At 45.3% G+C, this 23,387-nt stretch overlaps 1 protein-coding gene, 1 long non-coding RNA gene and 3 other non-coding genes across 8 annotated transcripts; 4 read left to right on the top strand and 1 right to left on the bottom strand.

The window, feature by feature from the left end:
• Positions 1-597: 597 nt before the first annotated feature.
• On the bottom strand, positions 598-15,602 carry ZNF184 (zinc finger protein 184). Of its 4 annotated transcripts, none has more exons than XM_039867301.1 (6): positions 15,448-15,602; positions 14,773-14,916; positions 9,730-9,797; positions 6,659-6,828; positions 6,201-6,296; positions 598-3,076 (listed from the first exon to the last, which is right to left on the bottom strand). In XM_039867301.1, exons 4-6 carry the CDS (start codon positions 6,822-6,824, stop codon positions 1,119-1,121), a joined length of 2,220 nt encoding a protein of 739 aa, XP_039723235.1. In that variant the 5' UTR covers positions 6,825-6,828; positions 9,730-9,797; positions 14,773-14,916; positions 15,448-15,602; the 3' UTR covers positions 598-1,118. The 4 variants fall into 4 exon arrangements, with proteins under 4 accessions (XP_039723235.1, XP_039723233.1, XP_039723234.1 ...); XM_039867299.1 differs by having other exon boundaries at positions 6,659-6,785; XM_039867300.1 differs by lacking the exon at positions 15,448-15,602 and adding an exon at positions 15,206-15,366 and having other exon boundaries at positions 6,659-6,785.
• Positions 15,603-15,704: 102 nt separating this feature from the next.
• Positions 15,705-17,597, top strand: LOC120606201 (uncharacterized). Its single transcript, XR_005653840.1, has 3 exons — positions 15,705-15,876; positions 15,986-16,149; positions 17,391-17,597. It is a non-coding gene; the product is annotated as an uncharacterized LOC120606201 (long non-coding RNA).
• TRNAD-GUC (transfer RNA aspartic acid (anticodon GUC)) lies at positions 17,563-17,634 on the top strand. The gene has a single exon. It is a non-coding gene; the product is annotated as a tRNA-Asp (tRNA).
• Positions 17,635-21,924: 4,290 nt separating this feature from the next.
• Positions 21,925-21,996, top strand: TRNAQ-CUG (transfer RNA glutamine (anticodon CUG)). Its single transcript has one exon. It is a non-coding gene; the product is annotated as a tRNA-Gln (tRNA).
• Positions 21,997-23,229: 1,233 nt separating this feature from the next.
• Positions 23,230-23,311, top strand: TRNAS-AGA (transfer RNA serine (anticodon AGA)). Its single transcript has one exon. It is a non-coding gene; the product is annotated as a tRNA-Ser (tRNA).
• Positions 23,312-23,387: the final 76 nt, after the last annotated feature.

Genomic DNA, 23,387 nt, shown 5'->3' with positions numbered 1-23,387 from the left:
TTTTACCTCCAAGATCATAAAAAATGTCAAATCTATTTTAAACATGCTCTCTAGGAAATAAGTGATAAAACGTTCACTTATAAAAATTATGACAAATTTAAAACATACACAAAATTATAAACCAGTATAATGAACTCCTATATGCTCATTGCCAGGATTCATTAATTATTAAAATTTTGTCAATTTCCTTTATTAGTCCCTTTTTTCTTTTATTCTTTTGCTGATATTTTAAATGAAAGTGAGACATGCAATTTAATCCTACATACTTCCTTATGCATTTCTAAAAACCACAGACTATTCTCACACATGCTATCACACCTGACGAAATTAACGGTTAACTCCTTGGGTACCCTTCATTTTATAGATGCAACACAACCAGGAGTTAAAAAATATATGCTGATGTCTGGGCCCCACCCCCTTAAGCCAATTCAATGACAGTCTCTGAGAGAGGGGCTTGGCAATAGTTTTATTAAGTTCCCAAAGTGATTCCACTGTGTAACCGGGGTTAGATAACACTTGTTAAAGCTGCAGAAAATCTCTAGTTATGATAAACTAAACGTTAAAACATACTAGAAAAGAAAAGTCGAAAACTCGTACTGAGTTAAGCCATTATATATTACTGAAACATTAACGTGAGAGTATTTTGGGCTTATTTTTATTAGGAAACAGTTACTTAAACAACTCAAATGCATGAGGACAGGAGCATAATAGATCTCCAGTCCAGTTACTGAAGCGTAAGTGCTTTGCTAGCAAAACATGCATAAATATACACTCTAGATGCAACACGGCAAAATGTGATGTATAGTAATCCTATTCAAGAATATATCGTAAATAAGCAAAACTGAATATAAAACTCCAAACGACCTCTGACATCATCTATTCCAAATCCCTAGTTTCATGGCAGAAAGTGAAATTTAAAACAGCTGAATTTTCCAATGTCACAAACTTGCTTAACAACATAAGTGATTACTCAGACCAACGATTCCATAGCACGGCAGTGAGAAGTTAAAACGGTTTAAGCAGTCAGTCAGTTTCTCAATCTGCTCTGGTTCTTCAGTACTTAACAGAGGACAAAGCAGAGTAAACGCACCCCCACGTTTATGATGCTTCTAGAACAGTCATATGCCAGGGTGCAGCCTCTGATGTTTGCTGAGAGCAGAGCGGTATCTGAAGGCTTTTCCACAGTCGTTACATCCAAAAGGCTTCTCTCCCGAATGAACTCTCTGATGCTGAACGAGGTATGTGCTCTGGCTGAAAGTCTTCCTGCATTCATCACGGCTGTACAGCTTCTCCCCAGCGTGGGTGTTCTGATGCTCACTCAGGTGAGTGCTCCGGCTGAAGGCTTTGTCACATTCGTTGCACTTGTAGGGCTTCTCGCCAGTGTGGATTCTTTGATGCTGAGTCAGATGGGAGCTCTGGCTAAAAGCCTTCTCACATTTGTTACACTGGTAGGGTTTTTCTTCTGTGTGAGTTTTCTGATGTTGAGCAAGAGATGAGCAATGTCGAAAGGCTTTGCCACACTCGGCGCACTCATAAGGCTTTGCTCCCGTGTGAATTCTTTTATGCTGTGTAAGGTGTATGTTCTGGTTGAAGGCTCTGCCACACTCACCACACTTGTAAGGTCTTTCTCCGGTATGTATTTTCCTGTGCTGAATAAGGGACGAGCCATAACTGAAGGCCTTGCCACACTCGTGACACTGATAAGGCTTCTCGCCGGTGTGAATTCTTTCGTGTTTAGCAAGAGATGAGCTCCGAATAAAAGCTTTGCCACATTCCTTGCATTCGTAAGCTTTCTCTTGGGTATGAGTCTTCTGATGCTGATTAAGGTTGGAGAGGTAACTGAAAGCCTTCCCACATTCACTGCATTCAAAGGGCTTTTCTCTGGTGTGAATTCTCCGATGCTGAGTGAGAGATGAGCAGTAACTGAAGGCCTTGCCACACTCATTGCATTTGTAAGGTTTTTCTCCAGTATGAATTTTCAGATGTTGAGCAAGGGATGACCAGTAACTAAAGGATTTTCCACACTCAGCACAATCGTACGGCTTCTCCCCAGTATGCGTTTTCTGGTGTTGAGTGAGGTTTGAGTGCTGACTGAAGGCTTTCCCACATTCATTGCATTCGTACGGTTTTTCGCCAGTATGAATCATATGATGACGGATGAATGTCGAGGGCCCATTGAAGGCCTTCCCACATTCATTACACTTATAAGTTTTCTCTCCAGTATGAATTTTTTGATGTTGAGTTAAGTGAGTGCTCCTGGTGAAAGTTTTATCACATTCATCACATTTGAAAGGTTTTTCTCCTGTATGAATTTTCTGATGTTCCATAAAGTGGCCCCTCTGGCTAAAGGCTTTTCCACATTCATTACAAGTGTATGGTTTCTCGCCAGTATGAATTCTCTGATGCTGAACGAGATGGGTCCTCTGACTGAAGGCTTTACCACATTCGTCGCATTTGTAGGGTTTTTCTCCAGTGTGAATTCTTTGATGTTGAGTAAGAGATGGACCCTCAATGAAGCCTTTTCCACACTGATCACATTTGTAGGGTTTATCTCCAGTATGAATTCTTTGATGGTTAATAAGGTTTTCGCTGCGGCTGAAGGCTTTCTCACATTCGTTACATTTGTAGGGTTTTTCTCCAGTGTGCGTTCTCTGATGGCGAATAAGCGCTGAACAATAACTAAAAGCTTTCCCACATTCGTTGCACTTACAAGACTTCTCTTTTTTAACTGGGTTTGAATTCCGTTTGATGCGTGGTTTCGTAGAGGACTCTTCCGGAGATATCTTTTGTTGTGTTACAAGGCTGGAAGTGATATTGAGGCTTTTTCCAAAGTCGTGATCTACAGGGTCTCGCTCCAAAGCAGACGTTGCCTTTTCAGTTGAGTTTATTCCCCTTGGCAGTGTCTGTCCCTCTGCCTGCTGCCTCTCTGGACTGCGTCTGGACACCCGAGTTTCTGAGAAGTTAGAGCTACCAGGATCGTTGCTTTTGCATTTTCCCACTGTTGCCTCTGGAACTGGCTCTGCAGAAGTGCCCGGCTCTGGGACTGATAGGCTATGTTCTGGTCTTGTCTCCCAGTCTGAAAGAAAAAAGAAAATGCTGTATTCTCTGAATAGAGGGAAAAATGACGACGACAACAGGATGCTGTGGGGACCACCTAATGCGGCTAAACAAACGCAAAGTCTTCAGGAAATTCTTGGGGAGTTTCAAATAGAGCCCTAATATTTGGGGAAAAGTTTGGATAGAGGTAAGGAGAATGATAAATAAAATTTAAAAATAGCAAGAGAATCTCTCGTTGAATTTCACAGCTAATATCTAAGAACCAGTAAGGGAATTCCACTTCGGGCGACAGTTAGTTGAAGGGTGGCTCAGAGGGTGCTAAGAGGAGACACAGAGGGACTGAATTTAGAGGAGACGGTCTCAACAGATTCTTTGCCGACGAACAGCAAAGCAGAAATCCAAGAACTCTAATCTTCAGACAGAACAGACAGGGAAGACCTAGTGAAGGCTGCACGGTTTTTGTCCTGGAACACTGAAGGAACAGTCATATCGCTGCTAAAAATGGGCAAGCTGTAAATAGGGGAGGAAATGATTTTAGGGAAGACGACGAGTTCCAGGCATTCTGAGAATTAGGAAGAGAAACGGAGGCTGTAGTGGTGTTTGTGGGGCTGGAAGACGCCCAAAGTAGCAGAATACCCAAGATCTTAAATACAGGGTAGGGGACATCAGCTCAGTGAAGGAAGGGAAGGGGTACCCGAAGCCAGAGGAACGTACGTGAGAAAACGGGTGGCAGTGTGGGCTGACTCGTGAGAGCGAGCAGTTCATCAGCAAAGAAGCGAAGGAAGAAAAGACAAGGACGCGATCAGGAAGCAGAGCCGCCCTGCTCCACTTCCGACTGCGTAGCGGCCCGTCCCGCCCCGAGACTAGAAAGACGACGAAACGAAGCAGGGGGTCAGTGCCGGGGATCAGGGAAAGAGGCCACGTTTAAAACGGTACCCCTCTGTTCCATGGCAGCAGGGTTACAGCACAGCCCAGAGAACCTCGAGTCTCCCGTGCTGCCAGCCCAGCCGCCGTCACCGTCACCGTCAGCATCACCATCATCGCACGCATAAGCAGCCAGCGGAGACTCCGAGCTGCCCGACCCCGCGGTGCACCCGGCATCTGGGGAAGGTGCAGCGGCCGTGAGCGTGGGCGGCCTCGTGACAGCAGCGCCTCCCTAGCAGCGACAAGATGAAAGCAACACAGGTTTGGGGACCACCAAGTGTTCAGTATTTGCACAGCAGGTGGCCATGGAGCTCGCCCCGTCCACGTACTCCTCAGTGGGGGACTGGAGACCACGGCGTCCGATGCGGATAAAGGGTAAAAGGCCGTGGCTGAAGCTGGTCCCAGCACTGGCGGGAATTCCAGCCGAAAGCAACAAGTATGCAACAGACCGTGACCTATGTTACCCACGTGGTCGTGTCTCTCACGCAGCTAGCAACAAAGTCACCAGGACACCACAGGCAGGCGAAGAACAAAGGACTGGAGAAAGTTCCAGAAGGCCAGACGGACAGCACCAGAGGAGGAAGTGCTGAAAACGAGGCCCACTTTACTGCATGCAGAGTCTGTGGGCACTGAGCATCCCCCAGCACCCTGTGCGAGGACGGTTAATCGAGGGTGCCAACAACCAGGGGGCAAAGGGGCACCTGGACCAGTGAGGCAGTCCGCACCGCCATGCGGTCACGACGCTGCAGGGGCCAGGTCACAAGGCAGCCTCGAGAAGACGGCAAGAAAGAGGGTAAGGAAACAATGCGGAGGGGCGGAGGGCCAGTGGCGGGGCTGCCTGCCGCAACTCAGCCCCTGCACCGATGCCTACGGAACTGTAAACCACGTTTCCAGCGACGAACGCAGACCAGTCACCAGAGAGGAACGAGTCTGCTCCACAGGCCGAAGAGGACAGGGCCGAGGGCTAGCTCGCCAAGACCGTCTTGGCTGGGTCTCATTCCAGCGACAGAAAGTAAACATGAGAAGGGAGCTCGAGGCTTCCACTGACTGCCTTCTGCCCACTGGCCGGGTCGCTGGGACTGTCCACGTTACCTATGCAGCGTGGGTGTTTTGTTATTTTTACCTACAAACCTCTTTTTACTGATGACTGAAGCATTTTTTTTAAAGCCTATGATTTTTTTTCAATATCTATTTAAACATTTTTAAATGATTTTCTAGCTGCTCGTCGGGATTTTTTAAAACTTAGTTTTTAATTTGTGATAAAACAACTTGTTTTTGAAAGTTAATCATCTGTAAGCACAAGTTAATAAAGCTCTTGTTAAAAAATATTAATTTTCTAAACTACGTTTCATGAAATCATATTCTATGAGAAAGATTTTAAAGGTGCAGCATGAAAGAAACAGACTCGTGGCTGGGGGAGAAAGCGTGTCATACTCTGTGCAACTCTGTTGGAAATTCCTAACGCTCAACTGCTTGTTAAAAAAATGTCTCGAGTGGTCCCCCAGGAAGAAACTTGCTAAAATTTTAGCTAATCCAGCACTTCTCAAATTTGAACGTGGCGTGCTTCTCTCCCCCACACAAAAGAACCCCCATCCCATATCTCATTCACTCAGTTTCATCTAGAGTGACCCGAGTTTGCATATTTTTCCAGGGTCTGGTCTATGAAGAGGTCTCTCTGTGCAGTTTGGGAATTAATGGGTTACAAGTTAATTTATAATTCCAAGGATAGCCTTATAGAGTAAAAGGCTCCGAAGCCACACACTGAGATGAAGAAAGGCAAGGAAGGGACTTTTGCAGAGCGTGGTTGGGAAAGCAATGGAGCGCACTGGATGGTGGCCACATAGATTAATGGTGCTGAGTAAAAGTACTCGGAAATTCAGGTCCCCTACTTCTGTTTGAGGTACAAGTGGTAGAGCCTGTAGACCCGGAAAGGAAACTCTACAGGTGGAAAAGTGAGGTGATGTTCGTGAGCTCAGAGTCCCGGAGGGGGTGGGAAAGACGGAATCCAGAGTCCAGGCCAAGACGCTGCCTTCACAGAAAGGTGGAAGGAGTATCAAACCGGATGCGTGTCAAGACAGTGTTCTGGCAAAGCACGAGGGAGCCCAGAAGCCTTCCCACATCTGGCAGGAAGCAAGTGCATCTACATTTCACACACAAATTCCTCTTCTCAGGCTGCTGTCCGAGTGAACGACACTCATCTGTAGGGACCCATTACTCACCTCCAAAGCCACCCACTGGCATGCCCGGCTCCACGATCCACGGCTCTGTCCCTTGCTCTAGCTGGGAAATGACATCGGGTTTGGAAACCTGGAGTCCTGCTCATGGGAGAAGGAAAGAAAGAGGCACCGTCTGCCGTCAGGGAAAACCGCCACGTCAGAATCCAGTCTCACAGCCTCGCTTTCGAGGGGAGGCAGTGAGGGAGCGATCCAATGGGAATGAACAGCAGATCCAGCTCTGAGGTTACAAATTCCAGACACGGTGTAACTGGGGAACTGGTTTGCATTCAGAAAAATTATTAGTTCGTCCTTCCTCTTGCTACGAGAGAAACCTTTTCAAAGCCTTTCAAAATCAAGGTCTCTCTGGTCCCTCACGTAAAGGCAAAACCAGTCTAAGCACTAGAGAACCCTCTTCCTCCTCCTCTGTACCCCAGCTTCTGACTCGCAGAAGTCATCCTTACCTATGGACACCAGGTGTGTGTAATTTTCCAGTGTTACGTCCCTGAATAGATCTCTCTGTACAGGATCCAGCTGTTTCCATTCTTCCTGGGTAAAGTCCACGGTCACATCCTTGAAGGTCACTGACTCCTGCAATACCAAACACACTTCTGCGTAGCCACAAAGCATTTACCTAGGAAGGGGATGGAGTAAGCAACAGTGACGGAGTAAGGCGAGCTATGGGCTACCTGAAAAATGATTCTGACATTTCCTCCTTCGTGAAATGAATATAAAAACAGCCTGACTCAGGATTGGTGTAAGAACTAAGAACGAACTGTTCGGTATGAGATGCTTCATTGAGAATGTGGCGCACAACACGTGCTCAGCCAGTGTGGCTACCGCCGCTCATACTCATCGTCATCATCTCTGTGCTCCAGGACACATCTCGCATCAGTAGTGAACCTCCGAACATCAAGAACCTGTTCTACTGTCCACAGTGAGCCCCAAATCTGGTGCAAAGTCTCCATGAGCAGTATCAGTCAGCAGGACAACGTGACTGGGCCCACAGGTGCGCTCCGCTCCACAGACAGCCCAGAACACTTGAAAGAGTTACAGCAGCGAGTCTGGTTTGCCCAATCCTTCCTAATCTTCACAAATATCTGGATCCATACTTCTGAACCTCAAGCAAGCTCTGAAAACCAATGCTTAGTCACCAACTGATGAAGGGACTGTGTGCCTGGGGCACGTGAAGATTTATGCTGCACGATGGTGCCAGTTTGGGGTCTGCACCGTAGGTGGTCAATAACAAGTGTACGCCAACGTGATCAGCTCCCTTTAAGAGCTCTGGACTCCAAGACTGAAGCAGGCCTCCCTGGGTAGACACTGCTCATGTCTCTGTGGGTCGCAGCTGCAGAGGAAGGGCATCTGTGTGACCAGCACAGAGGGAAGACCTGGAAGACTGCATCTCATGTCTCTGCATCCCACTCTGCAACATCTTTCCTCTTGATCCTGTTTTGTGCCCTGTGCTGTAATAACTGTTAGCCCTGAGGCACACTGCCAAGTTGGGTGAGTCGTTCTAACAAAGCACTAAACTGAAAGGTGGTCACGGGCCTCCGGAAAAGCAGTCCTAAAGAGAGCTTACACTAGATCAGCCCTAACAAAGCTGGGAGTTCAAAATCAAAGCTTAAAAGGATCCAGCGGTGGCCAAGATGAGATTAACAAGGATTCGATTTACCCTCCTGCATAAAATAACCAAAAAATTCCAGACAAAATATATGAAGCAGTTTCTGAGACACTGAATCTCAGATAACAAAAAATAGTCATCCCTGAGAATCGGGAAGCCGATGATCGCTCCAGCTTCCTGCCTTCCGAGTTCCCAGGCAGCAGTGCAGCAACTTCCCGAGCTGGAGAGAGAACACTGGGTCTAGGAAATCAAGGTGACTAGAACTCACGGGACAGAGTGAGAAGGAAACCACACAGGAAAGAAACACAGAGAACTGCAGGGCTCCCGCCTGAGTGTCCGCCAAGTGCCAGCCAGCACGGAGGTGTGATCGGACCATCAAAGGCACAGAAAGACCCACCCACAAGGACTTAGGGAACAGCACTGGAGCTCCAAAAGTGTGGAAAGAGTGTCTGTTCTCATTAGCAAAACTGGAAAACTTCCTCATTCACCAGGCATTGGGTAGAACACAAAGAAAGGTCTTGCCTCAGTTTGGGAAAGAAGTGGCCCTAGACTAAATGCTGTTCTGAGTTCACCTAACAAACATTAAAAGCCAGACCTGAAGGAAACATACTGTTTCAAGTAACTTAACTGCATCCCAGGAAAAGGAATATTTTATAGGAATATAAAAGTATGCAGAATCCAATAAGGTAAAATTCACAGTGCCTGGCATTCAGTCAAAGATTATCGGACATGCAAAGAAGCATGAAAATACGACCTATAATGAAGGGGGCTGGCAACCAATCAATTGAATCCAACCGAAAACTGACACAGACATTAGAATTAGCAGCCAAGAACATTAAAAGTTATTACGACTGTTCTAAGTGTTCAAAAAGTTAGAGACATGGAAGACACTTTTTAAAAAGACCCAAATGGAACTTCTAGGGCTGAAAACGAAAATGTTCTGGGATGAAAAATACACTAGATAATACCAACAGAATATTAAGCTTGAAGAAGAAAAGATTAATAAATTCACAGACATGGTAATAGAAACTATCAAAAATAAAACTGATAAGAAAAAAATTTTTTTCAAGAGATAGCATCAGGGAGCTGTGGGACTTCAAATGGCTCAAAATATGTGTAATTGGAGTCCCTGGACCAAAAAAAAAAAAAAAGGGAGCAGAGAAAATATTTGAAGAAAAAATAGCTCAGTATTTTCTAAATTTGATGAAAATTATAAACCCACAGATCTCAGAAACTCAACTGTAAGCACAAGAAACACAAAGAAAACTACACCAAGGCACCTCTTAATCAAATACTGTAGCTCAAATCCAGTGACAGAGAAAACCTTACAAGTATCCAAAGGGAAAAAAGACAAATCTAAAGGAACAAAGATAAAAATAACAGATTTTTTTTGTTGTTGGAAACCATGCAAGCAAGGAGACAATGGAGAAACATTATAGAATACTAAAGAGAAAAACTGTCAAACTAGAAATGAAAAACAAAAACATAATACTTTTTCAGACATAAAAACGTGAATGAATTCACCACCAGCAGAATGCACTATAAAAAACTTTAAGGAAGTCCTTCATGCAGAAGAAAAATGACATTAAATGAAAATAAGTATGTACGCCAACTTCTTCGCCTTGGCGCCACTGATAGTTCAGGCTAGATAATTCTCCCAGATAATTGTGTGGGGCTGTCACAAGATCCGTCAATAAAGAATAAAGTGATGCCAAAAGAACTTAAGCAAGAGGTAAGTGGTGAGTGCACTGTAAACCAGAGAGGCAGGCCTGGAAGACGGCCACGGAGCAGATGGGCGCCCAGAACGAACTGTCAACATTGATTTTTAGATAAACACAACCCACAGCAGAAGAATATATAGTCCCACTCTAAGGACTGAAATGGCGTTTTAAGAAACCCCTCCCAGCTTACCTGAAAACTGGCTGACGGGTAGAGAGTGTGCCCCCCGTGGTGAAGGGCAGATTCTGGTGAGGACAGATCTGGGGGAGGAAGAAGAAACCACAGTGAATCCTGTCCAACTCAGCTGTTCCCAGCAATCCATAAAATCCCACTTATTTTTCTATTTGAAAGTAACAGGAACTGTCGATTTCCTTTAATTCTCAGAATCCAAAAAAAAATCAGGATAACTGTGACCAGGGTCCTGATACTCTCCTTGGAAGGCTCAGAAGGTAAAGCGTTACTTTAAGATTCACAGTTTTGTCTCTAGATACTTACAGTCCTGTATGTCACATACATACAACTCGATCTATGTTCCCATTAAGTGAGGCAAAATATTTCTGCTGCTATGTAGAAAATATAAATAATCAGCCTACTTTCCAAAAGTCTTCATAGGCCCTTTGAAACTACTATTTATGCAAATTAAATATCACAATAATGTATACTACTTATACTGTCTACCAAAATGTCTACAATTAAATAGACATGGTCAGTGCAACTGCTGGCAAGAATGTAAATACAATGGATTATAATTGGACAGTCACACATCAACAAATTGGATAACCTAGAAGAAATGGAAAATTCCTAAAAACGTACAACCTACTAAGACTGAATCGTGAGGAAAAAGAACATCTGAACAGACCAATAAGGAGTAAAGGAGACTGAGTCAGTAATCAGGACCCTCCAACAAGGACAAGTCCAGGGCCAGATGGTCTCGCTGGTGAACTCTACAAAACACTGCAATAAGAATTACCACCAACCTTTTCAAGCTCTTCCAAAAACCAGGAGAAGAGGGACTTCTCCAAACTCGTTTTACGAAACCAGCATCACCATGATACGCAGCCAGATAACACAAGGAAAGATACTACAGGCCAATATTCCTAATGAACATAGATGCAAAAATTCTCAACAAAACATTAGCAGGATGAATTCAACAGCACATTAAATGGATCACACATCATGATCAAGGAAGATTTATCGCTGGGATACAAGGATGGTTTGACATACCCAAATCAATAAATGTGATGCGCCACATTAGCAAAATGAAATATAAAGTTCATATAATCATCTCAAGAGATGCAGAAAAAGCATCTTACAAAGTTCAACATCCTTTCATTACAAAAATTCTCAACAAACTGGTATAGAAAGAATGTACCTCAACATAATAAACACCATATATGATGAGCCCACAGCTAATATACTCAATGATGAAAAATTCAAAGCTCTTCCTCTATGATCAGAAACAAGGAGGGTGCCCAATCTCACCATCTCTTCAGCACTATACTGGAAGTCCTAGACAGAGAAGTTAGGCAAGAAAAATAAATACAAGGCATCCAACTCCGAAAGGAAGAAGTATAATTGCCTCTGTTTGCAAATGACTTATATATATGTGTGTGTATATATATATGTATACACACATACATATAGAAAATCCTAAAAACTCCATAAAAAAAAAAACTGTTAGAACTAATCAACAAATTTAGTACAGCTGCAGAATATAAAATCAACATACAACTAGTGGTGTTTCTATACACTAAGAAGGCAATATCTGCAAAAGAAGTAAAACAATCCCATTTAGAATAACATCCAAATCAATAAAATACTTAGGAAGAAATTTAACCAAGGAGGTAAAAGATCTGTACACTGAAAACTACATGACAGTGATGAAAGAAACTGAAGAAGATATAAATGGAAAGATGGCCCGTGTTCATGGATCAAATCAACTTATATATTAGTATAACGTCCACATTACCCAAAGCGGTTTGTAGATTCAGTGCAATCCCTGTCAAAATTCCAATGGCAACTGGCACAGAAATAGAATAAACAATCCTAAAATCAGTACAGAATCATAAAAGACCCCCAAACATCATAGCAATCCTAAGAAAGAACAAAGCGGAAGACAATACACTTCCTGATTCCAAACTATATTACAGAGCTATAATAATCAAAACAATATGGTACTATCATAAAAATAGACACACAGATCAACTGAACAAAATCAAGAGCCCAGAAGTAAAACCTCACATATACGGTCAACTAATATTTTCAAGGGAGCCAAGAATGCTCAATGGGTAAAGGATAGTCTCTTCAATAAATGGTTTTGAGAAAACTGGATAATCACGTGCAGAAGAATGAAACTGAACTCCAATTTGACACCAATCGTGAAAATTAACTTGAATTAAAGACTTAAACAAGACCTAGAACTGTTAAAGTCTTAAAAGAAAAACTTAGGTTAAAAGCTCCTTGACACAGGTGTTGGCAAGGACTTTTTTGATATGATACCAAAAACATAAGCAACAAAGGCAAAAATCAACAAATGGGAGTTCATCAAACTGAAAAGCTCAGCACAGAAAAAGAAACTATCAACAAAATGAAAAGGCAAGCTCTGGGAGAAAATATTTGCAAATCATATATTTCATAAGGGGTTAATATCCAAACTATATATGGTACTTACAACTCAAAAGCATAAAAACGAATATAATTTTACAATGCACAAGACACACGAATGGCCAACAGGGGCACAGAAAGCGCTCGATGTGACTAATCATCAGGGAAATGCACATCAGAACGAGATACCGCCTCACACCTGTCAGGATATTATCAAAAGGACGAGGTAAGTGTTGGTGAGGATGTGGAGAAAAGGGAGCCATTGTGTACTGCTGGTGGGAATGTAAACTGGTAATAGTTACACGGAAAAAAATACACACACACGCACCACAGTTTCTTTAGCCACTCATCCACTGACGGACACTTACGCTGCTTCCATGTCTTGGTTACTGTAAATACTGCTGCAGTGAACATGGTGTAGGTATCTTTCCGAGACAGAGATTTCGTCTCCTCTGGGCTTGCTGGGTCATATGGCAGTTCCGCTTTTAATTTAAGGAACCTCCATATTATTTTCCATAGTGAGCACACCCATTTACATCACCAATGGGAATGTATGTGTATATACACAAACGCACATGTAAACTACATGTATGTATATGTATATACACACACACACACGCAAAATGGAATACTGCAGCCATAAAATAGAAGGAAATCCTGCTATTTGCAACACTGATGGGCCATGAAGGCATTATGCGAAATGAAATAAGGCAAAAGACAAATACTATAAGGTCTTATATATGGAATCTAAAAAAGCTGAATGCATAGAAACGAACGGTACAATGGTGGTTTCCAGGGGCTGGGGGAGGAGGAAATGGGGAGATGTTGGTCAAAGGGGACAAACTTCCAGCTATAAATTAGTTTTGGGGTCTAATGTACAGCATGGTGACAACAGTTAACACTATGTTATATACTTAAAGTTACTATGAGAGTAAATCTTAAATGTTCTCACCACACAGACACAAACACACACAAAGCAAATACGTGAGGTGACAAATGTGTTAACTAACCTTACTGTGGTAATCATTTTGGAATACATAGGTGTATCGAATCACTCCACTGGACAACTTAAACTTACGCAATATTAAGAGTCAATTATATCTCAGTAAACCTGGAAAAAAAATTTTCTCAGAAACTGTTTTGTAAATTTCAGTGTTCAGATTTTGAACATTTTTCTTAGGTATGTTCCTGTTTCATATTTTGGATGTTACTGTAAATGGAGTCATAATTTTTATAGTTTCCGACTGTTCATTAGTAATATAATGTAAGTTGATTTAATTGGACATTGTTTTGAAATAATTATAGATACACGTGCAGTTGTAAGAAATAAAATATTCTTTGTATCCTTTAAAAAACGAGTGAGGACAAATGTAAGGTATAGCTCGCTCTACATAAATAATATGTTAACACTTCCAATGATAGTAAAGGAATGCAAGCAAAAGGGCTGTGTAATAGGTTGAACGGAACCTGACTGCATAGCTATCTCTAAAGAATGTAAAGACAATGATGATGCAGAAGCAAGTCTTAAGTGACATGTCACGGGGCTCTGTCTTTACCCCGACCTGTTCAGTGACATGTAGAAAGAAATACAAGGAATACTCATTAAATATACCAGTTACATAAAGTTGGAAAGGATAGTTAAAACAATGAATAACTAAATTAAGATACCTAATTATTCTGACAAGCTGCAACGCTTGGCTAAAAAATGGAATAATCATAAATGTGAAGTCTCGACATTAAGGATAAAAGACAGTTCTATTACACAAAGATGGTGTGAATCTAGTTCACTACGGTTTATGTAAAAAAGAGCCAGGGTTTACAGCATAATAGCACAAACTTTTTAAAGCAAATACCATCTGATGCTAAACAGCAGAAGTATAAACCAAATCAAAAGAAGCAGTGCGTACTTCCAGGTCTTTTTCAAAGCATGTCCACTGAACTGTGTTTAGTTTTAGGCAGCACGTTTTAAGAGCATGCTGTCATGAAGCATGGTTTTCAGAGAAATGGTCTAGATGTATCGAACGAATGCACATCAAAGAATTGAGGCTATTTTGCTTAGAAAAGAATTTGTGAGGAGTTGTGACAGCTGATCTCATATCTGAAGGACAGCAATGTGAGAAAAAGCAATCTCTTGCTTTTGGGGACTAAGAACTGAGATCGAGGCAAAAGTTAAAGGAACAGACACTTCTGCCTAATATAAGGAACTAAAAAAAGAAAGTCAAAAAAGGAACAGCCTGCACCCAAAATGGACAGTTTAATGCCACACTTGTTCAAAGGCTTAACAGGCCATCTCCCAGCGAGATTTAAAAATCTGATTCTTACACTGAAGGGATGATTACGAAGATTTTTTTCTGACTGTAAGATTATCATTCTAATATTTAATGAAGAGAAGTCACGTGAAGATCACAGACACTATGAATCATCGTTTCTTTACATTCCGCAACCCCCAAGCCCGGGAGAGTTAACTCTTCCTGCAAGTCTCTCCCTATAATTCGGATTCTTTTCTTGATCCTTAAATATAAGGTTTCATCGTTCCACCTCTTCCAGCTCTGTCAAGTACTTGATCTTCAAGTCAAGACGTTCCTTCGCCTCCATCATTCCGCTCTCCCCCGCCCTCGCCGTCCCCTCTACCTTCCATCTCAGGAGCTCATCCCGTTCCTCTGGAACCTGGTCACCAGGGTTTCCAAAGCAGCAAGCGTCCCTCCAGCTGGGTCTCGGTCTGCAGCTCAGATGTCCAACAAGTCTAAGACTCCACATACACTGAGGTCGGCTGACCTAAAAGACACAGGATGAGGTCAGCGGCATGCGTCACAATCAAACCTCAGTTTTGCACGGTGGCCAAGAGGTCCTCGGAACCCAGAAGTGGCCAGGGAGAGCACTGAGCAGGCGAGAGGCGCTCTCGCTAAACAAAACCAGAGTGGACACCGAGCACGCAGGTTCGGCCCCGGATTAAGAAAACCCGTAGTGCTCCCCTAGAATCCGGCCGGAGGCGCCCGCGACCAGCCCGTTGCCTCCGAGCGCACCTGCAGGCTTGCCCCGCGGGCTCGGATTCGGGCACACACACCTGTTGCGGGGGCGTAAAGCTGGAAGGAGACGAGCGGGGCGGGGCCCAGCTCGCGTCCTTCCTCCCAGACCGGAACAAAAGAACAAAGCCGTTCGCGGGATCGGGGCGGAACCGCCCGCGCCGAGGCGGCGAGGGGCGCCCCCTTCCAGGACTCCCCGGCTCCCTCCCGCAGAGGCCGCTCCGAGCGGAGCGAGAAGGGTGACGTCACGCGGCCAGCGGGCTGGCGGTTGCCATGGTGATACCTGGGCTTCCCTCCTCCGACTGCGATCCAACTCCGATCGCCCGTCCGGAAGCGCCGGGAAGCTCACCAAACCCAGCGAAAGGACCAGAGCCGCGGGACTCCCGAGCGCCAGCCTCTTTCCACGCCTCCCGCGACGGCTGCGGCCACTTCCGGCCGCGCCGCGCGCGCCCCGCCCCCGCCCCGGCCCGCGCGTGCGCCGCAGCGCGCGGATGCGCCGGCCCGCGACTCCCAGGATGCTCCACGCGCCGCGCCGGGCTCCATGTCCCAGAGGCCGCGGCTGCCCGGCGCGGCCGGGTCCTGCGCTCCTGACCGACCCAGGTGGAGGTGTGCGTTGGCAGCCGACGCTCGAGCTTCTGTGCCGGGACTGGTAGTAAGAGATAGACGTTTACACACACACACGTGATTTAGAAAAGCACACAAGCGCGTCACGGTGCATCACGTACCTTATCACCGGTTCTGCACTCTACTCAGAGGACTAGTATTCTAATTTAAATATTCTGGTTCCGACCCACTATATTGCTTTCATGACTCTCAAATAGGTCGCAACCCACATTTTAAAATAATGCTGCAGGAATCCGGGAAGTGGCGTTACCACGTCTTGCCCGACTAGTGCACCGTGTACACCCACCTGCGTGAGCCAGCGCGTACCTGCGCAGGAGCCCAGCGCCGGTCTCAGTGTGCCCTTGGCAGAAAAGGATCCAAAGTAAGTCAGTAGGTTTTTATATTTTTAAATATGCGGCCCACGCAATTTGCTGTGCGTCCCCAGCATGGAGTGGCCAAGATCAAGTCACTCAGCCTGTAGGTTGATGAAACTAAACTTGGAAGCTTAATGTTGCGTGTATGAAAACAAAGCTACAGGCAAAGAAAAGGGAGCAATATATAGAAGTCTCTAACTGCAGATTTCAGAAAAGAGCTGTAGGAACCAGAAAAAGGAAACAATTTGGTATTCTCGGTAGATTACAAGAAAACAGGGCCTAAAACAGGAAAGAGCTGTGAGGGTACATGCCAAAGTAAAAAGACACTAGATGAAAAGGAGTAAAAACACATAGCAAACATATTTAAGATGCAGTTACATAAAGTTATACTGAAGAACTGAACCGATGCTGTGGTAGGTGAATAAGTTATGTACAGGATATTCTTTTAAAGCTCCTCCATGACTCAAAAGATGAGAGACATATGTAAAAGACAGGATGGAAAGCCAACATGCGGCATCAGGAAGGAGAGACCACATGAAATCAGCTATCATTTGACACTGCGTGTGCCAGGCAGCGTTCTCATGCTTCACATCTATTTAATTCTACTTTACAACGAAGGAAACTGAGGCACAGATAAGTCGAATGACTAGCCGAAGGTCACGTCGCCAGTAAATGGGGCCGCTGGGACTTGGATTTAGTAATTTGGTCCCAAACTCTCACTTTTAATCTAGACTCCCTAGTAGAAAGATGAACAATTTCCTGAGTTTGAGAAAGATTACATCTCTGATCCATTGCCAGTGTAAGTGTAAAGCGATACGGCCACTTTGGAAGATATTTTGGCAGTTTCTTATAAAACTAAACAGAAAAAAGATGGAAATTCACAGAAATTTAAGATATAGCCCTGTCAGGGAGGCAGGAGACGTAGGCATTTAAGTGTTTTTGCTGAACCCTCATTTTGCCTGAAGGTTGTGTTCTCGCGCAAAGCCCATTCGCCTTATGCAGCGGGCAGTAGTTACCCTGGTTTATATTCGGTCTTGTCTCTAACTTGAAAAACCTCATCCAAATTTTTGTACTCGTGGCGGAATGGTTAAGGTGATGAACTAAAATCCATTGAGGTCTTCCGCGCCAGTTCCAATCCTGCAGACTATGGGGTCCTCTCACCCCCACCCGCTACCCCCCGGCAAGATATTCCAGGCGAGAGCCCCACAGCAGTGGGGAGGGAGCGGCCACTACTCTTATTTATAAGCAGGTGCCGCAGTGGGCATAGCCAGATATCTGTCCTGTCCGCGAAAATCCCCCGGAAGTCTGTTTGCAAAACAGCGGTTGGCACTTTCTTCCCTCCGCCGAAGGTCCCTTTCTTGGGTCGTGGTATCGGGTCATTGAGAGATTCCACGGAATCAGTAAAGGTGCTGGTCAGCTCCTCCTCGTTAGTATAGTGGTGAGTATCCCCGCCTGTCACGCGGGAGACCGGGGTTCGATTCCCCGACGGGGAGGCCGCGCGCCATAGTTTTTGGTTTTTTATTTTCCACCTTTTTTTAGAATTCCTGGCAATCGTGCTATGGCTGCGTAGGACCTGAGGCTGTGTGCCACAGTTCTTGAACACGAAAGCTGGAGAACTTTGTCTTTTAGGCTCAGAGTCTGCGGGCGCCGCTGCAGCTCCACTGTCCCCTGCAGCGCAAGGCGACCGCCACTGCTGGGAACCGGGCACTGGGAGCAGAGAGAGCGGCCGGGACCTGCCTGTTGGCAATTCTCAGCCACACCGTCCCCGCTGGCGTCACTCCCGGTCCTGGCCACTCTCATAGTAGAAGCATTTCAATCAATCCTAAAATATCAAAGCCACAGGGTTTAGATGACACAGGGCTTAGAAGACTCGAGAGTTAATAAAAATGTGGTTGTCTGGCACCTGCCTCCCATCTGCACGCAGAAAGAGCCACGGCGGGCAATATGCGGAGAAGGTCGAAAAGCCCATGTGGCCGTACAGGTCCTCCATCCTCCTCCACATCAGCTCTGGAATGGTGATGCCCTGGCGGCACAGCTGGGGCTCGTGTGCTCCGTCCAGCCACACTGGCTGACCTGGGCAGCTCCACACTGGTGACCCCCCGGCTTTAGCATCTGCAAGATGCAGATCAAATACGTGAAGGAAGATGAAAAGGTGGTCATACGCTTTCAGGAAGAGGAAACCCCCCAAGTTCCAGGAACATTTGAGGAGTATCGGCATTGCTGCTTCCAACAAGATCTGAACTGCAAGCCCTGTGCTTGTGAATGTATGTTAGACTTCATGAATCAAAGCTTTCTGAAAGGAAAGAAACTCCTCTTACAAAGCCATGGCAGTCGGGGCGGTGCTGCGCGGCACTTACTCTCGGGTGGGTCACTAAACCAGTGGGGCAGAAGAACACACCTTAAACGGACCCATGCATACAGTCGTTTGACTTAAAAAAAAGGTGACCCTACAGTGCACTGGGGGAAAGACCGTTCTCTTCAATAAACTAAAATTAAATAAATTGGTGGCTCAATTGGATATCAACATGGAAATAAATGAACTAAAACACAGAAAATTCAATCAGATGAAGCGTATATTTTAAGCGAAAGGTAAGGCAATGCTTCTGAAAGATAACAGGATAATTTCTTCATGACTTCAGAGTACACAAGAATTTCTAAAAAAGAGCACAAAAAGCAGTTGCCACAAAAGAAAACGTATACATATACATTAGACTTCACAAATATTGGAAACTTTTGTTCATTACTAGCCACCATTACAAGGCAAATATTTATATTGCATATACCTAACAAAACTGTGTCCACAGAGTTCTCCAGAGAATTAGAGCCAGTGGACGTATGTGTATGAGATGCAGATTTATTTGAGGAATTGGCTTAGGCAATTACGGAGGCTGGCAAGACCAAAGTCTGCAGGGTGGGCAGTAGGCTTGTGATCCGGAAGGGCTGATGCTACAGGTCAGGTGTGAGGGCCATCTGTCGGGAGGTCAGGCTTTTGCTTTATTGTGTCTTCCGTTAGATAAGGCCCACCCACATCATAGAGGACAATTTGCTTTACTCGGAGTCTATCAAACTAAATTTTAATCTCAACCACAAATACCCTCACAGAAACATTACAGAAACACAGAATGATAGTTGATCACACATCTGGGTTACCATGGCCCAGCAGGTTAACACATAAAAATAAACTAATAAAAGGCAAATAATACCAGGTGTTATCAAGGATGTCAAACAGCTAGGTGTTCATACAGGGAGATGTAAATTGGTTCAATCGCTCGCAAAAATGTTTTGGCATTATACCCTAAAGCATGAACATTCACTCTGACTCTACGATTCCATACATGAGCATATCTATCCAGCAGAAATCCCTATTTATGCTCATTGAAAGATGTGTATGAGAATATCTGTGGCAGCACTATTTAGAATAGCCCAAACGGAAAACAACCCAAAGGCCTTTGGAGGCGGTGGACTCGAAGAAATGCCCCGACATCGGGGGTGACTTCGAAGAGTGGAGCTGGTGGAAAGATCCCTGTCAGAACAAGAGCAAAGGCACTGAGGCATTTCTGTGACTGAGGATGCTGAGAATAGCGGTGTCCAGGAGGGCTGAGGGCTCTCCCGCATTCAGCAACCCCCTGGCTTCGCTTCCGCTCCATCCCTTCCATCTCCTCCCCCTCCTGCTTCTCCTTCTCCTCTTTCCTTCCCCCACCCACATGTTCTCTGTTCCCACCTGGACCTTTTCTTCCCACTCTCTTCTGCTTGGGAACCAAAGTTCTGAGTCCCTGAATTTATACTTTGTTTCCTGAATTGACCATAAAGCCCAGATAAACGTTCCTGAATGTACTGGAGAAGGTACAAAGAGAGGGCTGGGAACAGAGAATGTTCCTCTGGAGTCTCTAAGCTGTAAGGCAAAGGCGTCGAACATGAGTAGCAACCGAAAGGGGCCATCGAATCTGTGAGCTTGTCCCTAACTGACCCGGTTTTCATTGTTTAATTCCACTTCTTAACAATCCGTGTTGTTTGACTCTCACACCTAGACATCTTTGGACCAAAACAGATGAGGAGTGAGATAGGAAAACCAAAACTTGCGAATGTCCTACTATGACACACACAACAAATGAACTCTGAAACCATGATATGCAAGACAAACTGCCTAAGCTCAACGCTTTATATATTTCACGGTAACACCAGCACCTCTGCCTCAGGAGAGGGTAGAGTCTGGCTATGGCATGTAATTGAGGAAAAGGGAATTGGCTTCTCAAATCAGGCGTAATATTAAGTGATGTTCATACCGTAAGAGATTCACTCCTCCGTTTGAGACTGATGTCAATATTTCAGACACGATGGTCTGTGGAATTGGAGTAAGAGGTTATTTGACCCAGAGAAACGGGTAATAGGCAACAGAGGGTGAGCAACGAAGATGACTGGGATGCAGGAATGTCAGTGGCATTTAGAGGAGAGCACCATAGTTGGCAGCATTCAAACCCATGTGGAGGAGACCCCAATGGGATGGCTGCAACTGCCTACTAATGCAACTTCCTTGTTGCTGATTGTGTGGGTACAGCAAGCAGCGTGCTACCTAACACAGAATTAGGCACCGAAACCTTGTTCCCTGTAATGTGACACTGCACTATAATGTGATATAGTGAAAGATGTTCAGGTGTGTCATTATTCGGCCTGATAACAAGATTGCCCATGTCCATTTGGGGCTTCTCTCTCTCAGATGAAATATCATCTATAGCAAATCAAAATGCAGCAGAGGAAGGTGGAGTACAAAGAACCATCCTGAGACCAGAGGTTTGAACTTTCTAGGCCCTTAGAACCCCAGGCCCCAGTCACCGCTGACGCCTGTTTCCAGGTGTTTGTCAGAGCCGAAGGGCCATAGCCTCAGACCTGCAAATGGGACTGGAAAGTGGCCGAAAGAATTTGAGGGCATCAGAAACTTCAGTCGTTCGCATTTATTTTCAGCACTAAACACTAAGAGAGGAATATCTTCGATGACCCCCTTCCCCGCCTTAAAAGGACCGACCGGCTGAAACCCGACCTGAATGCAGCTGTAGGTGAGAGGACGGGTAGGATCCGAGAACTGAAGAAAAAGATGCCTCAGGAAAAGCTCTCCTCTCTACCTTAACTCGTACCTTGGCTTCAGTTATGAACGCAACTTTGACCTAATTTACGAGACCACGATTAATGAAGCATTCGGCCACGATTAAGAGATCATTTTACTTTAGCAGTATGCTTACTGTCATAACGGCCATCTACTCCTCAGCTCGGCCCCCGGGTTGAACAATCCACTCTTGCCATGTCCCCACCGTGTCCTACTGTGTCTCCACGTCTCCTGCCGCGTTTTCAACTGGGATGGACAGTCCTGGACACCTGTGTCCCCTCTGGACACAGGCGAGGAGTCCGGGACGCTCACAGTGCTGCCCGTGATAAAGCCAAGATGAAGCTTTCTCAAACAAACCCCGTTTTGAGACACTGGAGTTTCGTGTCGCGCGTCACCCTCGGGTCCCCACGAGGCGGAGCATTTCCAGGACACAGAGGGCTGTCCCCGGCGGTGCCACAAATGGCGAGGGAAGAGGCCGGCCACAGAATCTTCTGGGTCTCCTGCAGCAGCGCTTCAGAGAAGGGCCGACTGCCATCTCCGCCCCCGGATCCCGACTTGCTGTGGGGTTTGGCACCAGGGGGAGGGGCGCTGCCCTGGCTGCAGAGAGCGAGAGGCTGGACGCGGCTCTTCGCTGCAGACGAGGACGACTGGACTGCGGCATGAGGGCTCCTGCCACCGGCAGCGGGGTTCCATGGTGTAATGGTTAGCACTCTGGACTCTGAATCCAGCGATCCGAGTTCAAATCTCGGTGGGACCTAGTCATTTTACCCTTTTCTCATTCCATTCTATCCTCCTTTGGGGGGTGGTTGGCCTGGAATCCATGGTCCAAGCGAACTGAGAGTGGGACCTAGAAGGGGAAGGGACACGGACCCCCTGCTGACCACCCCGTGCTCCCTCCCCGACTCAGCAGCGACCTGCGACAGCCTAGGATTCTGACTTGAGTTGAACTTTTCCTTTGATTGCTGCTTTATAAAATGTACTGAACTCGCTTCGCAAAGGAGCGAAAAGATCCAACAAAACTGAGAGAAGAAACGTTCTCAGGGACATGCCTTTCTACCCTGCAGGTGAGACTTTGCGGTGCCTGTTAGGGACAATGACCGGAATTCATAGGCCATTCAAGCTCTGCTGAGAAGTGGCTTCTGAAACCCACTCCTACTCTAAATAAGAGCTTCTGGAACTCTCTCGGGTATTTGGACTAGTGCAAGAAAGATTGCGTGCTGTAGTCCTCATGCACGGGCCACGGCTAAATAGAAGTGTTTCTCGTTTCTTCTATCAGTGCAGAATCTTCCATTATATGGGTGTTTCGAAGTTTATTTAAAAAGTTAAAAATAGATGCCAATTCACATTTTTAAGATCATCGCCTCAACATTCAATTCTTAGAAGTCTTAGAGTCTGTGTCAGTTGTTGAGTGAATCTCACGAGTCCCCATCAGATGCTGACAACAGAAATCTGGCTTCTTGGAATGTCTCCTGTTTAGCCTCAGTCCATCAATCCATCAGAATAATGTCTCCCAGTTCTGGGAGTGAAATGTTGCTTGCCAAGTTGGTGAAGTAGCATGATAGCCATTTCTATGACATCAAATAAGAGACATTTACTGCAAATACATAGTGATGTATGACTTCAGCTCATAAGGAGAGCTAATTTCAGCACAGCTAGTGTTTTATTTCAGTGTGTTACATTGTGGCTGAGTGATCAACGTGGTGGACCAGGACTCCTGGGGAATGACATCTACTTGGATCGAGTTCTGCCCCTACAAGTCTTTTGGTTTGGGGGGAAGTTTTCTGATTTTATACTAAAATCCAAGGACTTGTGGTCCATGGGAATAAGGGGTGTTACTAGCCAACTTGCTACAACAGCATAATGTTCATCGAAATGGTCTCAGACTAAGAAACAATTACAACAAATACACTTTCTGGTGGAGTACTTCACATTTTGAAGACAGCTGAAGTTTTCCTGGCCTACATATGCTAATAAGTTCCACATATGCTATGTAGTCATGGCCGATTGGTTAAGGTGATGGACTAGAAATCCATTGGGGTCTCCCCGCGCAGGTTCAAATCCTGCCAACTACGGAACCCCTGCCCTCCTTAGAAGGATAATTTACTGACACTTTACCCCTGAGAATCTGCTAGCAAGTTGGTTATTTCC

The sequence above is a fragment of the Pteropus medius genome, unplaced genomic scaffold (genome assembly GCF_902729225.1).
Source record: "Pteropus medius unplaced genomic scaffold, Ma_sr-lr_union100, whole genome shotgun sequence".
NCBI classification, from domain to species: domain Eukaryota; kingdom Metazoa; phylum Chordata; class Mammalia; order Chiroptera; family Pteropodidae; genus Pteropus; species Pteropus medius.
Note: the sequence above shows the minus strand (reverse complement) of the source record. Positions and strands in the feature narration are given on the sequence as shown.